Genomic DNA, 17,013 nt, shown 5'->3' with positions numbered 1-17,013 from the left:
TTATCTATGAGTATTAGCGAGGTTAATCCAGATGGAGCTAGGTTTAGCTTAAGCCAGAGATTTATGGCTTGGAACCAGACGTGTGTTCCTACAGGTACCAGGCCTGCTTCTATCCTAAACTGGGAATTTGAAATGCAGCTGGGTACTCCAAATAAGAATCTAAGGAATTTAGATTGTATTACTTCAAATTTATGGAGATCTTTATAAAGACATACCTGTGAGCCGTAGGTTAATTGTGGGACCACTTTCTCTTTAAATACCTTCAATGCACCGGATATATATGCACCTCCTTTTGTAAAGAAAAATCTTAAAATTGCTGTGGCAAAACCTTTGGGCAGCCTCAGTTATGTGTGTTGTCTGAGTTGAACAAGTGCCAGAAGACTGAAACACTACTCCTAGGTATTTGAATATTTTAACTTGTTCTATGTTATGGCCATCAATCTGCCATCTGTACTTGGAGGGTTTTTTGGAAAAAATAACAATTTTAGTTTTTGAGAGATTGATTGTGAGATGTTCCTCCTTGCAGTAAGCTGAGAGTGCTCATAGTGCCCTTTTCAACCCTACCTTAGAGTTAGAGAGGATAGCAGTATCATCTGTGTATAGTAATGTAGAGATTTGTTTTTTGTTTTGTTTTTTGCCATATTAGGAGGGTGAAAGTTGGGATCTGTTATTGACTGTGCCATAAAATTAATGTAGAAATTAAACAGGAGGGGTGCGAGAATGCAGCCTTGTTTTACACCTCTCTTTACTGGAATCTCGTGCGTTAAGTGACCTTGAAGATTGCACCTTACATTCAAGTTGTTATTTTCATGTAGTGTGCGGATTAGTAAAAGTAACCTGTGATCAGTTGTAGAGCCTTCAAGTTTCGCCCATAACCTATTGCGTGATATACTATCAAACACCATTTTATAATCTACAAAAGCTACATAAAGGGCTCCTTGGGGTCCAGAAGTATATTTCTCTATCAGATGGCGAAGAATCAGGCATTGGTCCAAAGTGGAACGGCCGTTTCTAAGAGCTTCTGGGTGTTGATCTAGGAGTTTCTGTGTATTGATCTAGGAGCTTCTGGGTGTTGATTAATGTTAAACAACATTACAAAGTAATGACTAGAGGATATCAGAGAAAGAAGTGAGAAATGTTGCTAGAACAACAGTGGAGGAAGACTTGGGACGAATCCAATAAGACACAGGCAAAAGCTCATTTTAAAGTGTACTCCACAGTAGTGATAGGGACAATGAAACAACACTTCTCCACAACCAATGCATCTGCACAGTGTAGGCTAGTGGAGCTGTTGTGGGTACTGGGAGGCCTGTTGGGAGGTGACCTACTTGGTGACCTACTTGGTGACCTGCTGCTCAGCATTTTGCAGATAAATCTCTCATATCCATTCCTTTTTGGACTCTATATTAGCAGTGATAGGCCCTCCCCTTGTTGCTGTCTTTCTGGTACAGCTGAGACAGGATTCAGGAAAGGATGTATATGGATGATGACCTATATCTGTCTTGGTGGGCTATAGGTGGTACTAGCCAGCTATAAAGTTAGACTGAGAAGAAAGTTTCAGACCTAGTCAATAACTGCTCAAAAACAACATCTCACGTTTTCAGATTCATTGGGTGGGATCCAGCTAGCTTTTCTTTTTTTTTCTTTTTTGCTCAGTCTCTCTCAATGATCTTTTTTACTACAGCCACTATCCCAAGTGGCTTTCGTCCATACAGATCCCATGGTCCCCACCTCAGGCTTTCTAGGTTGTCAAGTTGACTAAGAAGAAGATTTTGGCTGTAATCCTTTCTCTGGATAGACTGTGTAAATCCCGCAGACATACATGGAAGTTCACAAGTTTAAGTGTGTGCAAGATTGCTACCAACATCTGAAAAGCAACTGGCTGAAAATTGTCTGAGGTGCTGTGATCAACTCAGTGATTCACAAATCACAAATCTGTCTGAGGCATTGAGATAAATGTATGTTTTTTTGTCATGAAGAAAAGGGGAAAGTTCTTTTAAAATCATTACATGTCCAAATATGCAGATGTAATTATGAAATCCACATTGCTGTCCCTTTAAACTAGCTAGCTGTTTTCTTATGAACACAAGATTTGGAGGAGAAGAAGAAGAGTTGGTTTTAATATGCCGTCTTTCTCTACCACTTAAGGAAGAATCAAACTGGTGTACAATCACCTTCCCATCCCCTCCCCACAATCGACACCCTGTGAGGTAGGTGGGGCTGAGAGCTGTGACTAGCCCAAAGTCACCCAGCTGGCTTCATGTGTAGGAGTGGGGAAACCAACCCTGTTCACCGGATTAGTGTCTGCCGCTCATGTGGAGGAATGGAGAATCAAACCCGGTTCTCCAGATCAGAGCCCACCACTCCAAACCATCGCTCTTGACCACTACACTGCACTGGCTCTCATAAGTGGTTATGCTCACACAGAGAACAAGAAACTCATGTGCTATGCTCAGTGGGAAAAACTATTCACTACTCATATCCCACCAGCTGTAAAAGGACAAGCTCCATCAATCAAAAAGACCCCCTCTGAGAATGTAAAAAGAAAGGGAGGACTTATACACTATTCAAATGTAAGCTTTGGGGTTTTCTTCCGTATAGTGGTCACTTCCCTGGAGGAACTGAAATTAAGCCCAGCACCTTCTTGTGGGATGCTAAAGAAGCTGCAGTCATAAAGGTTGCTGTATTGCTAGGACTCTTTAAAACCAACTTTGAAAAGTTGAGAACCAAACGTTTAGCAGAAATATAAATGATCATTAAAAAGTTCTTGCTACATCAGCCATCTATGTCACACACAGACTTCCTCTGTCAGTTTTCCCATTTATTTTGATTGCATCTCTCATTTCTACTCACCCAGTTTAAATCGTAAGAATGTCCTCTGGAACAGTGGTTTCTAACTGAATGGAGTTAGGCCCTTTATATTTCCATAACCAAAAGCTCTCTTGAGATGCCGTCTCCAAAGAATTAATCAACTTTTGTTTAAAAAAAAATGGTTCCAGCAGTTCTTAGCCAATTATGAAAAAGGGGGGAATCCAGAGAACATTCAGATCCTCTGTATGTCATTCTCTCTGTGGATTTGTATTGCTAAGCTGCCTTACATCACTCACCACACACAACACTTTGCCTAATAGAGGGCACAGAGAATGCCAGTAGGGACTGAACTTCAGGTGAGGAACCTGATGCAAAGTATAAGCAACCTGAAGCTGTACTTCATAATTACTGAAGTATACTTTTTCTTCCCTTGGGGGGTGGGAAACATTGACACTCAATGTTCATAACAGGTCATTCTCACTGCCTCACTACATCCCATGGCCAAGCTGGTGTGGCCCGGTTGACTTTGAAGAGTGTTGTAGAGCAACACAGGTTGTCAAAGTGAGCCTTTGCAAGAAGGCTGTTTGTCTGTCTTTTGACAACAAGGAGAGGCAGGTGATGGAGTTGGCAGCACAAGCAGTGACAGGCAGGTAGAGAGGAGTAGGGGAGGGACCGTGGCTCAGTGGTAGAGCATCTGCTTGCCCTGTGGAAGGTCCCAGGTTCAATCCCCGGCATCTCCAGTTAAAGGGACTAGGCAGGTAGGTGATGTGAAAGACCTCTGCCTGAGACCCTGGAGAGCCGCTGTCAGTCTGAGTAGACAGTACTGACTTTGATGGACCAAGGGTCTGATTCAGTATAAGGCAGCTTCATGTGTTCATGTGAGTAGGTGGCTGGAAGGGGTGGGGACATGCCACACAGATAAACATTCTGCCCCAATGCAGGGGCAGTAGAATGAATGATGCAAGCTCCAATTAGCTCCCCAAAACTGAGAAGGTAACACATGTTGAGGAAGAAGATGGAGAAAGAGCCTCCAGGGAGCACTGTAGGGTTGCCAGCTATGGGTTGGGAAATATCTGGAGACTTTGGGGTGGAGCCTGAGGAGGGCGGGATTTGGTGAGGGGAGGGACTTCAATGTGTATAATGCCATAGAGTCCACCTTCCAAAGAGGCGGTTTCCTCCAGGTAACTGATCTCTGTCACCTGGAGATCAGTTGTAATAGCAGGGGATCTCCAGCCACCACCTGGAAGTTGGCAACCCTACAGCTCCATCATCCCTGTTGTCAGGAATACCTATCTGAGGAAAAAGTCCAGATGGACCAACACCATTGCAGCAACTTGGAGTCTATGGCTTTATTTTCATGCCAGTACAACCTCCAGGTAGGACCTGGGAATCTCATAGAATTACAGTTGATCTCCGGAATACAGTGGTCAATTCTCCTGGAGAAAATGGTTGTTTCCCAGACTTTGTCTTCCCCAGTCTCTACCCTCAGACCTTCAGGAATTTCTCGATCCAAAGATGACAACCCTAGCTGTAAGAGAGACCTAGCATTCACTGTAAGTACGGATGCCTTGCTGGCAACACCTCATGGTTAACACCACTAGGATTAGTGGTACCGCACTGAGATTTTGGGGGGGGGGCTACAAGATGCTACTAGCTATTCATCTTGAGAACCTTTTACCCATGGGAATGTTTGCGGCATCCCTGAGATATCATTTTAGGAACAGGTTGATAATGCATTGAGGAATTCTATTATGGATAACCAAGAATTATTGTGAGGAAGACTTTTTGAAATGGGGAGAGAGCCGGCAGCCTGTTGTTTATTTGTTTACTCTGAAGTAACATCATGGATTTAATTGGCATTGCCAAGAATTTGTCTTTGAGAAAGATTACAGAATGGAAAAGGACTTTCTCATCTTGCCAAGAGTTTATTTGTGAAAAATTTCATCTCAAGGAAGGATTACAGAATGGATAGAGTTGCCAGGTTACTGGAGCCAGTGGGCAATTGCGTGATGTGCTTACGTCACTTCCGGTTTAGGGGATTTGACCTCCTGCCCCCCAAAACCTCCTGCCAGTGAAGAGGGAGGACCTGGCAACCCTAAGAGTGAAGAAGGATGTTGAATTTCTGTAAAACCAGTAATGTATATCTTTGGTTATGTACCAACTTGCTGATTGGTGTCGATTTATTTAAATAAAGTACTAAGATGATGTAAGTAGTTTTTGCCCCACAGCCACATACTTTGTACTTTGAACTGTGTTGATATTTTTGGTGTGGCTTTGCTACTGTATTTTTGTCAACTAACATTTGCCACAATACGCTTCCAACATGGATCCTAAACTTGGAGGAAGAAATTAGTTTCTCTTTCAGATAGTCAAATATTGTTTGGAAGAGGAGTCATGGTGAATATAGTCATCCCTTTTTGTGTTTGGGAAACATCTTATGCAAACCAGTGCAAGGTTTGTTTAACAAACAGGTAAGAACAGGAGCAAATGGGCATAGATCGTGGCAAGTGAAACGTCCAACTCTCCAAAAAACCTGATGATCGAGCCTAACCATTAATATTGCATAGAGGTTTTGTTCAGAATTATTTCTCACCTTCCTTGAATCACACAGTATGTATTTTGTGACATCCCCACTGCAATGAATGTCTGAATGCATCCTTTACCTCTTTATTCCTTAGGGTGTAGATGAAAGGATTCAGCAATGGGGTCACGACAGTGTTCAGAACATTCACTACTTTGGTCATCTCTAAAGAGGTCTGTTTAGAAGGCCTGACAAACAGAAAGATGGCTGAACCATACCAAAGAATCAAAATGGCAAGATGGGAGGAACATGTGGAAAAGGCCTTTTGGCGTCCTTTAGTGGAAGGGATGCGCAGGATGGTAGTGATAATGGATACATAGGAAAGGAAGGTTATCAGACATGAGCCAATGCTGACAAAGATGGCTATGACAAAACAGGCCGTCTCAATGACATAGGTGTCCGTGCAGGACAGAGCTATCCACGAATCGATGCTGCAGTAAAAGTTGTTGATCACATTGGACCCACAAAAGGACAACCTTGAAATCAGAACAGCAGGTATAGAAACGACAAAGAATGCACATAGCCAAGAACCAAAGGCCATCTTGCCAGAAAGGCCAATGTCCATAATTGTATTGTAGTGCAAGGGGCGGCATATAGCCAAATATCGGTCATAAACCATGACTGAGAGCAGGAATTGTTCAGTGGTGCCCAAGGAATAAACAAAATACAGCTGCAGAACGCAGGCAGTGAAAGAGATGCTTCTGCTCCTCCCCAGAAAGATGGCAAGGATCTTCGGAATCGAAGCTGTGGTATACCATACCTCCAGGAAAGAAAGATTGCAGAGGAAGAAATACATGGGGGTATGGAGGCGTTGGTTAGTTATCAGCAGAATGACAATGGATGCATTCCCCAAAACTGTCAGGATGTACATAATAAGAAAGAGGCTGAACATGGACACTTGTAAATACACAGACCCAGGGAAACCCATGAGGATGAATTCCACCACGTTTGTTTCATTTTGGCTTCCTGCCGTGTACTCCCCCATCTGCCCACTTGCACCTGCGGAAACAAAATGCTGAATTATCACACAGAAGTTGTCCATATGAATTGATACATTATTGTAAACAAACTTACCTTGCTCATCTAAAGATCTTGGCTACACAAATTCACTTGGATAATTTCCAGAATGGCCTCTGCATTATCCACACCACAAAGATATTAGCAATTCCATACAAATGTTTGTTTGTTTTGAAGCGGGTCAGTGCCTTTCAAGTGACTATGCTCTTAGAATTGACCCCTTCCTGAGAAGTGGTATGTTATCTTATTCAGATAGTCACCTACTAAGCAGGACTCAACTACTTTACTCACTTAAAAAGTAAATCTTTTTATTGATGTACTCCAATGTAATTATATATATGTGTGTGTGTGTGTGTGTGTGCAAGTAATACAAAGTCTTAATATTCAGTAACAATGTATACAGTAAAGCAAGCAAGTTCTACATACTATTAGTTTAAAATCCAACACTTAAAATATAACAGTTAAAGAAGTAGGGCTGTCAATTCGGTTCGGCCCGAACTGAAAATCAGCCGAATTTCCCTTGATTCGGCGGTTTTTAGTTCGGACGGATCCGAACTCAAAACTGGCGGGCAACCGGGGGGGGCGAATTCAGCGAGTTCGGGAGTTCGGCGAATAAATTCGGCCAATTCGGCCATCAGTAAGCAGCATAACCGTCAGTAAGCAGCATTCTCCTCCCCCGGCCAATCGGTGGCCAAGCTGGGTCTTCTTCTGGCCAATCAGTCAGGATTGAGTGCTGGAGGAATCAGCTGATGTGCGGCCGGCCGGGGAAAGAGAGAGAGAGGGAAATCCTCATGTGTGTGTGAAGGGGTGCTTGTGCACATTCGCTCCTTTCCGTGGCTGCAGGGGGCGCATTTTTTGGGGTACCGACCCCAAACTTTCAGGGGATATTCAGACAGGTTTTTTTAAGAGACCACCCAAGTTTTGTAAACATTGGGTCAGGGGGTCCCGAGATATGGGCTCCCCCCCTTTTTTCTTTCCATGGCTGCAGAGGGCGCATTTTTGGGTGTGCCGACCCCAAACTTTCAGCGGAGCATCAGACTAGGCTTCTTAAGATACCCCCCAAGTTTTGTAAACATTGGGTCAGGGCCCCCCGAGATATGGGCTCCACCCCTTTTTCCTCTCCCCCCTTTTCCATTTTCGTGGCTGCAGGGGGCGCTTTTTGGGGGGTTCAGCCCCCAAACTTTTGTCATAGCTTCAGAGAATCCCTCTTAAGAGACCACCCAAGTTTTGTAAAGATGGGTTCAGTGGGGGCTGAAATATTGGCTCCCCCCCTTTTCTCTTTCCATGGCTGCAGGGGGCGCATTTTTGGGTGTGCCGATCCCAGACTTTCGGCGGAGCTTCAGTCAAGGCTTTTTAAGAGACCACCCAAGTTTTGTAAACATTGGGTCAGGGCCCCCCGAGATATGGGCTTTCCCCTTTCCCCTATTGGGATGAATGGATCACCCTCGAGAGATGCATACATATGGATCTTATATTGGATACAAATGGAATCATATTGGATTACCCAGCCTCCCAGCCCCTCCTGCTGGAACAGAAGACAGCCACAGTAAGACCCCTTTGGGGGCTTTAATCTATATTTTTTCTTTTCTGTGTGTGTGTGTGGGGGAAAGCAGAGTCTGTGTGTGTGTGGGGGGAGGGAGCAGTTTCTGTGGGTGGGGGGGGAAGCCAAAGGGGGCTTTTGCCGGTTCTGCCTGGGGTGTGTGTTCCCCCTCCAGTCTCTCTCTCCCTGGTTTGAGGGGGGGCTTCATTTCTATTCTTCAGGTTTTTCCTCATTCATAAGATCAGTTAGGTTATTGATGCTTGCTCAAAACTGGTTTTCAAATGGTGACTTAAAGAATGCATCTGCCTGGTCCCAAGTCCAATGCAAAAGGAGACATTCCACCCCCTCCTGCTCATTATGCATAGCTAGCTGCCTCTGTCCCTTTCCATGGTATGCAAACTCCCAGGTGTCAGGTGTTGCTATGCACTGTTGCAAAGGTTTTGCATTGCGTGCTTGTGTTGCTTTGCAGTTGTATTGTTTTGCAAAATTCTTCACACCTGCCCCGCCCTTTGCATATTTGCAAAGGGGTTGCTCTGCAGTTGTGTTGCTTTGCAAAGTTCTTAGCACCTGCCCCGCCCTTGCTCTCATCAGCTGTTTGTCGGGCCGGGAGCTTTGTGCGTGGGCGGCAAGCTCTGCGGAGAGATCCACATTAAGGGTGGGGGGGACCCCTTTCAGGGCCCATATCTCAGCCCCCCCTGACCCAATCTTTACAAAACTTGGGGAGTCTTTCAATATACGTCCTTTGAAGCTCTGCTGAAAGTTTGGGACCTCTAAGCCCAAAAATGCCCCCCCCCCAGAGCCGCGGAAAGGTGCGGTTGTGTTTTTAATGGCTTTATTCGGCCGAATTTTTTTCCCGAACTTTGAATTCCCGCCGAATTGAACGGATCCGAAGTGGGGGAGTTCGGACTTCGGCACGTACCGAACCCACAAGGGCCAAATTCGGCCGAATCCGAACTGTACCGAATTTTTTTTTTTTGACAGCCCTATAAAGAAGTCTGATTTAGTTCAAAGTATCTAATTCATACTCTAGAATAATATATTTGTAAAGCCATACATGCCCTGACCTGGATGGCCCAGACTAGTCTGATCTCATCAGATCTCAGAAGCTAAGCAGGGTCAGCCCTGGTTAGTATTTGGATGGGAGGCTACCAAGGAATACCAGGTTTGCTGTGCAGAGGAAGGCAATGGCGAACCACCTCTGTTAGTCTCTTGCCATGAAAACCCCAAAAGGGGTCGCCATAAGTGGCTGCGACTTGAAGGTACTTTACACACACAAAGCCATACATACCACTGTCTCCTCTGAGACCTTCTGAGAGAGGTCTCAAGTTCTAGCTTTTCTGTGCCTGTATTGATACTGTTTCAGGCACCTTTAATTCTCAACTAATTGAGAAAGCTCCCTGAGGGAGGGACTTTTGTGGCGTGTCTCTCTGATATTCCAGTCTTGCTTGGTTTGTCTGCCTGACTGCCAAGATTAAGCATGTCCATAACACATTGTTGCATTACTGCCAGGCAACTGTAGTTTGATCCTGGCATTTCTGTGTTTGGTTTTAATTGTTGTGAGCCACTCTGAGCCTAACCTGGTTAGGAAAGAGTGGCATAAAAGATTAATAGAATAAGTAAACCTGCAATATCATTCTGAATGTCACTATAATGCAGCCACAGACTATCCATAAAACTGAAATGCAATTGATTTTCAAAGCTGCTTGGTTTGTACAGGATTATCCATATATAATCCAAGTACAACAATAAATTATGAGCATGCATCAAACTGTTTTCAGTCTTTTGTAAATATCAGATCATCCTAAATTTTTGCTATCCTAATGGACCTATGAAACTAGATTAGGGGCTGGATACAGCTGGCTTTTCTGCTGGTGAAGAAGAAAGAAATGAAGAGTCCCCTTTGACTCCCCAAAAGGTTTATGCTGGGAATCATGGGACCTGTACAGACATGAGGGATGGGGGCTGTGTTAAGAAGGGGAGTATTGAGAAAGCTTGAGTAAAAAGATGGCTGGATCCAACTCAGGATTATCAATCAGATAATCCTGTGGTCCAGAACACTGTTGGTACACTGTGTTTGGCTTTGTTGGGTTCATGCTGAAAAAGTGGTTCATAAAGTTAGATTGAATAAAAATTTCAGTCCCTCTTGATAACTGTTTGAAGTGATATTCCAAATTTCAAATTCTATTACTGAATCATTTTATAAACTGTAATATAAGGCTAATGTTCTATGGATCGTGATGTCAAGACCTATTATCATCTGTCATTGTCAGATTTGGTTTCAAATGGTACCCCCTGCTTTACTAAAACCTTTATCTATCTAAATACATCATTTGGTCATTTTATTAATTCCCCTTCTTTTACAGTAAATACTTTACTTTCTGAGTAAATAGGAGGAAATAGCAACAAGTTACACAGAGCAGTATCTTCTCTTTGATGAAAATATGAAAGGTTTGCACTATCCCAAACTACAAAGGTACAAAGAAACGATAAAATGGAGCCACTTACCAATTGTTTGCTCCTTCATTTTCTAGGCACAATATGCCAATCCTAACCCAATGGTATCACTTTGATTGTGTTCACACTCATTCACTCATCCATCCATTTATCCACAGAATTCATATATCCCAATCTTCCCTCTGTTTCCAAGTATTTTGGATTGATTGGATCCCTTACTAACTGTCCGTCCACTCTAGGACAGAAGTCCTCCTTACACAATTGTTTTGAACTGAGATGCAGAAGGTTGGGAGAAGTATCTTTATTGCAGCACAAGTTCCCTTGAGACTTCATTTCTACAGTAATATGTTCATTAGTCCTTCGGATGCTTTGTTATTTCATCTCCAAAGAATTCATCATCTTTTGAAAAAAAAAAAATCCGTACTTTAAATTTCCATGTTTTTTTCTGGCATGCATGAACTTATTTAAAATGACCCAACACTGATGATCAAACAAAGAAAAAAAAGCCATGAGATTTTAGCAATGTACAAGATAACTGGGGCTAATTTTAAGCAGTTTATAACCAATGTTGCACGTAAAAACTTTCATACTGCTCTATATTTTCCCTATAAAATCATTACAGTTTTTCCTCACATGCTATATGGTACTCCATTCTGGTTCTTGGGTCCAGTTGAATTACTTACAGCGTATTCCTCAAATGTGCTGGCGGCCGTGGCGAAAGGCCTTAGGAGGCCGATGAAGGCCTCCACCGGCATAGGGGCCCACATCGCCGGCACCTGGATGGCGCACGCCGGTGTGAGTGGCCCCAGCACCAGCGTGCAGGCCAAGCCGCTGGTCCCCGGCTGCCACCGCAGCAGAGCTGGGCCCGCCCACTGCCGCAGCCTCCCGCTGGATTCCTGCTGTCGGCACAGGCCGTGGCGGCAAGCCGGGAGGTGTTCCAGTGCTGGCTGGGTGGCGTTATGGCTCGGGAACGCCCCTTTTTGTTTTTCACAAGATACACCAGCTTTTTGGTGCCAGGTAGAGGGTTTGGTGGTGCCAAACCCTCCTTAGGAGGCAACACTGCTGGGTTGCCTCCTAAGCCCAGCGCGGGCATTCCTTTTAGGAATGTGTGGTTAAGCTTCAGATTTCTCTTCCCCCACCCAATAAAATTCTTGCCTTACCTCCATGTATAACATCTTCAGTTGTGCATTTGGAACTGGGTCTTCCAAAAATTTCTATTTTGATTTGGAAAGCCATTGTCAGTTTTAAGTATAGGCTACTTAATGCTGAGAGCCTTCCTGCACTTACTCGATTGGCAGCTCAGGAGCGCTGTTGGTCTTGGTGGAATAAAATTGTAGATTCTGCAGTTGCACAACTAGCTCTTTTGAGGTCTTTGACCTCTTTGGTAGGGAAGGAAAGAGTATTAAATATTAAGATGCTTTTAAAACAAGACTGGAACCTATGAATCCAAGATGCTAAAATAGAAATGTTCCCTGCTCCATCTGGGGATTAAATACTTAATCAAATTTGAATCCCCATCCTATCTTTGCACATGGACAATACCTAAATTAAGATGGCTCTATATGCTTGCATGCTGTAATATGCTACCTAGATAGGGTTACCAACCTCAAGCTAATGGCTGAAGATCTCCTGCTATTACAACTGATCTCCAGGCAACAGAGATCTGTCCACCTGAAGAAAATGGCCGCTTTGGAAGGTGGACTCTATGGCATTATACCCTCTTTGAAGTCCCTCCCCTCCCCAAACCCACCCTCCTCAGGCTCCACCCTGCAATGCAATTGTGTCAATGTTCTTCAACAGGAGTAACTCTGAAAAAAATGCACTACATGATACTAGAGTATGGGTTGGATTCAGCCAGGATTTTTGCCAGGTTGTCCTCCTGACTACAGCCAAGGCCATAGCTAGTGGGAGGGGGTGAGGAGGGCAGCCACCTCCCCTGTGGCATGCAGAGTGGCTGGCAGAACTGCCTCTCCTACAGGAGGAGTGGGATCCCACTCCTCCTGTAGGAGAGGCAGTTCTGCCAGCCTCTCTGCATGCCACGGGGAGTAGTGGCTGCCCTTCTCGCCCCCCCCCCCCAAGCTACAGCCCTGACAACATCCCATGTGCCCCATGACATTTGGTCATGCAGGTCAGATGATACCAAGCATATCCTTTTTTAATGATTAAAGAGAACCCTTTCTCCCTTTTACATTAACAGCAAAGCTGGATGGATCCAACCCTTTATGAACTTCGACATGACCAAGCTAACAGGTTTTAAAATATTTGTTTCTACTTTACTTTTGATCAACCTTTCCAGTCACTTAATTTGTATATGAAAATACGCAAAAGTACCACCATTATTTACTCAGCAGTACTTGATTTTTTTCTCATACACATCATATATACCCTTTCCCCCCTCTAATGTGCACAAATTAGTAAAGAAATATACTAAAAATAAATGTATGGGAGTTTTTGAGTAAGATTACAGTGCATTCCCAAGAGGAATGCCTGCACCGGGCTTAGGAGGCAACCCAGCGGCGTTGTCTCCTAAGGAGGTTTCGTCACCACCAAAACCTCCACCCGGAGCAAAAAAGATATGCCACATGATTTTTTCACAGGAAACAATAATCAGAGGCTGTATTCAATCCATTAGGAGACATTGTATTAAAAATAAAAATAAAGCGAGATTCTTGTTGAAATAAAATTCTATCTATATTTTGTGTAGGGCTTAGGAGTACACTGCCATACAACAAAAAACTGAATGTTAGTATCAGAATGTCGCATCATTTTGTAATGTGATACCAAAGGTGCCTCAATCACATTATTTCAAATATAGGGACCTTTGTTCCCCTACCCTTAATTTAATTGGTCTGTTTGTCTTGCCTACAAGACGGCCTTTTTTTTTTTGTTTCCCCGGCCTGCGTGAATTGGCTTAGGAAGAGGCACCGCTGCGCCTCTTCTCCGCAGACTCCACACGCCACATTCTCAGTAAAGGGCTGTTACTCTATTTGCATGTTAGAATACATAAAAAACACTACCATCATTTACTCAACTGTAGTTTCCTTTCTTCAATCATATACATCAAACCTATATACATAACTTGATTATTTCTTATGTGCAAAATACAGGACTAAAATGTTGTTTATGCAAATTATAACATTACATTGAGGGGGGAAAGGAGTAAATAAATATAAATATGTGGGAGTTTGTAATTGAGGATATTCATTTCCATGAAAAAATAAAAAGTATTCTTCAATTCTGTACAGAGGCCAAGGTAGATAGAAGGGATAGATTAGGAGAGAAAAATTATGCTAACATTATGGGCCATTATTCTAAAGTACTTTCCCAGATATCCTTGCAGACTCATTAACAAATTGGTATAATAAAATGGGGAGAATTATCTCTAGGGGGAAAGTACTGAATCTCTTGATCTGTTAGCATTGACATCCCCAAGGGTTTCTGAGAATTTAACCCCAATTAGGATCCGTAATCTGTATTATTTGAGAAGTCGTTTCTCAAATTGTGCTTCTTTTAAGGGAAGACAGAAGACATAGATCTATGGAAATTCAGAGTTACATAGAGCTGGATCTTTGGTATTGTTTACAGATGCCTTTAGGAAACAAGTGCAACTATTGGCAAAGATTCACCCTTTCCAAAAAGATTCCTCACAACTTAAATATTTAGGTAAAGAAACCTGTCTTAATATTCTACTTATATTTTTAAAAGGGAGTGTGTTCCACACAGAGTCAAGAAGAATGTATTTTGGGGTGCCATCCTAAGCATGTTTTTCAGACCATTGGTCCATGGGTTTAGAAGGGTATAATTCTGTTTAGGACTGCAGTGTAACTGTGTTGAAACCAGCCAGAATAGAAAAGCTTAAATTTGACTATATGAAGATGGAGGGGAATCAGTGGCTATTTTACAAAGATACATTCTAACACTTCTCAACAGGATAAGTGGTTTTATGATTGTGTTATTTTGTCAACTGTGCAGTCCTGTGCAGAGCTATTCTAGTCTAAAACCCCTGAAATCAATGGAGTATATGTCAGTAAGGGGGCAGGCTGAAGTCAATGGCAGCATTTCCACTGATCTGGTGAGTGTTCAGCTGCATTCTAAATTTTTACCAATAAGCTTTGCCGACCTATTAACATTTTTAAACAATGCCCCCATATGAATAATAAAATCCATGAAGACTATGGGTTGGATCCTACCAGCTTTTCTGCTGGCAAAAGAGGGAACAAGGGTTTTGGGGGCATCATGAAATCCATATAGGTGAAAGTCACAACAGAGGAGGGCTACTGTAAGGGAAGAAACCCAGCAAGATTGAGCAGAAAAGCCGGTAGGATGGAACCCATCATGGTAAGGAACTCTTGCAATCATCAAACATACCTATCACCCTTTATATTTAAATGTTGCCATAAAATGTCTCCCATGATAAATCGGGAAGGATTGTACTTGGACCAAAAAAATAAAATAAACCAGTGGTCATTTTGATGCCACTTAGTTTTTTCCATGCAATGCTCTACACAACTTAATGCCAACCCATAAACATATTACAAAAAAACCTTAAGAATGTTCTCAAGCAACCACCAACGAAGTGGAAGTCTCTTCCACTACAGCAAGGTTTCTTCTGCCAAAACAGGACTCATCTTTCTTGGGAAAAAATATTACATTTCTTATCTAAAATACATTTGGATCTATATTTTATTACCCATTTCACATTATTCAATGCTTGCTTTAAAAATCTATTACACTTCTGAATCTAAATGATGCCCAGTCCCTTAGTTTTGATTTATTGTTACATTATTACATAGTATTCATGTTTAAAGGAGCCATTAACTATCAACCAATTTTAACATTGCTAAAATTTACACAGAAGATTCAGTCTCATTTAAAAAAAAAAGTCTTGGCTATTCATAATATGAGCCGTAATTTAATGTTGCTGAACTGATGGGAAATGGATCTTCACCATATAATTACAACCGCATTCGTTTACTTCATAAAAAGAAGTAGAGTTGGTTTTTATATCTCACTTTTCTCTAGCTTTAAGGAGTCTCAAAGCAGCTTACAGTCACCTTCCCTTCCCTTCCCCATAACAGACACCTTGTAAGGTAGGTGGACTGAGAGAGTTCTGAGAGAACTGTGACTAGCCCAAAGTCGCCCAGCAGGCTTCATGTGGAGGAAACAAACTCGGTTCTCCAGATTAGAGTCCACCGCTTTTAACTACTACATTGCACTGGCTCCCACCAATCCAATTGGATCCACAATCCATAAAAAAGAGAGTATAACTGATTATGAGTTACCTGTGATCTACAGAGTTCAAGATAGCCAGAATACCAGTGAAAAGTGCATTGATGCCCTTTGGATCTATCATTGTTTTAAATGGTAATGGTGCTCTGTCTATATTCTACAGTATGTCATGTACCTGTGTGGTGGGTCTGGTGGAATATGTTAACAACGGCTACATGAATTAGGGTGTGAAAATTAATAATAGTGTGTGGAATTTTTTTGCTGTCTATATAATGTTTTTCTGCCATTTTAAGTTTAAGAGGAAGTGTGAATAATATGTTCCATCAGTGGGAGCTTCTTCCGGTGAGAGTGACAAGTATGTCAAGTATTAATATCCACTGTTGGTCTTGCACTGAACCACATGAGACTTTATACACATATGGTTGAATTGTATTAGAGCAAGGAAATATTGGAAAATGGTAATGCATTGAAAAGGTATTGGACAAAGCATTGAAAGTACTCAAGAACTATTTCTGTTAAATTATGTAGTCTTTATTCTAAAAAAGTTTCATGTTATAGCCTTGTATGTTATAATAGCTGCTAGATTAAAGGTATTGAAAATGAACTCTGGCTAAATTAGGCAAGCAAAAGAAAACACCAGCAAGAAGAACTTTATTGTATGTGCGTGTGTCAAGTCACCGCCGACTTATGGTGACCCTTTGTGGGGCTAAGGCAAGAGACTAACAGGGGTGGTTTGCCATTGCCTTCCCCTGCATAGCCACCCTGGTATTCTTCAGTGGTCCCCCATTCAAATACTAACCAGTGCTAACCCTGCTTAGTTTTAGAGATCTGATGAGATCAAGCTAGCCGGGCCATCCAGGTCAGGGCAAGAGCTTTAACCTTATCTTTAATCTTATCTAATACTTTTGTCTATATATAAGACTTTGGTTCTTCAAAGAAATGGAGATGTGTCAAAAATAGACTTGATGTGACAAGAACTCTTAAAACAGAACAAACAAAGTGAGGAATGATCTCTTTAAAAAAAGTACTGTGCATTTGTATGTATCCTGTTTTGTTAAGAAGATAAAAATAAATTAATTTAAAAAGAAAGTTGCATAAGGACAATTCAAAATCAAGGCTTCTGAAAATGAATCCTATATTAACCATATAACTTGAGTGCTTGCAAATGTTTTGATATGTTTGTCCACTGACTATTAAACTGCTGCTTAGTTTGATGTGCAAACTTATCTGACTTGTCCTGAGAAGTACATTTCTGATTGGTTGGACTCAGGCAATTTCAATTTTGTCCCATTTATCTCTATGTTACACCTCCCATTCCTCACGGCTTTTGTTCATCCAGGTCCCATGATTCCAGTATAGATGTTTTTGGTGGTCAAAGAAG

The 17,013-nt window shown here is 42.3% G+C and overlaps 1 protein-coding gene across 1 annotated transcript; it reads right to left on the bottom strand.

The window, feature by feature from the left end:
* Window positions 1-5,414: 5,414 nt before the first annotated feature.
* On the bottom strand, window positions 5,415-6,377 carry LOC130490680 (olfactory receptor 6F1-like). The gene has a single exon (XM_056864491.1). It carries the CDS (start codon window positions 6,375-6,377, stop codon window positions 5,415-5,417), a length of 963 nt encoding a protein of 320 aa, XP_056720469.1.
* Between the last annotated feature and the right edge of the window lie 10,636 nt (window positions 6,378-17,013).

This window comes from Euleptes europaea, chromosome 18 (genome assembly GCF_029931775.1).
Source record: "Euleptes europaea isolate rEulEur1 chromosome 18, rEulEur1.hap1, whole genome shotgun sequence".
Classification (NCBI taxonomy): Eukaryota; Metazoa; Chordata; class Lepidosauria; order Squamata; family Sphaerodactylidae; genus Euleptes; species Euleptes europaea.
This window is presented reverse-complemented; position numbering and strand designations above follow the sequence as displayed.

Coding starts and splice junctions, on each gene's coding strand:
- LOC130490680 (XM_056864491.1), bottom strand. CDS start 6,377: ATGGGGGAGTACACGGCAGGAAGCCAAAATGAAACAAACGTGGTGGAA.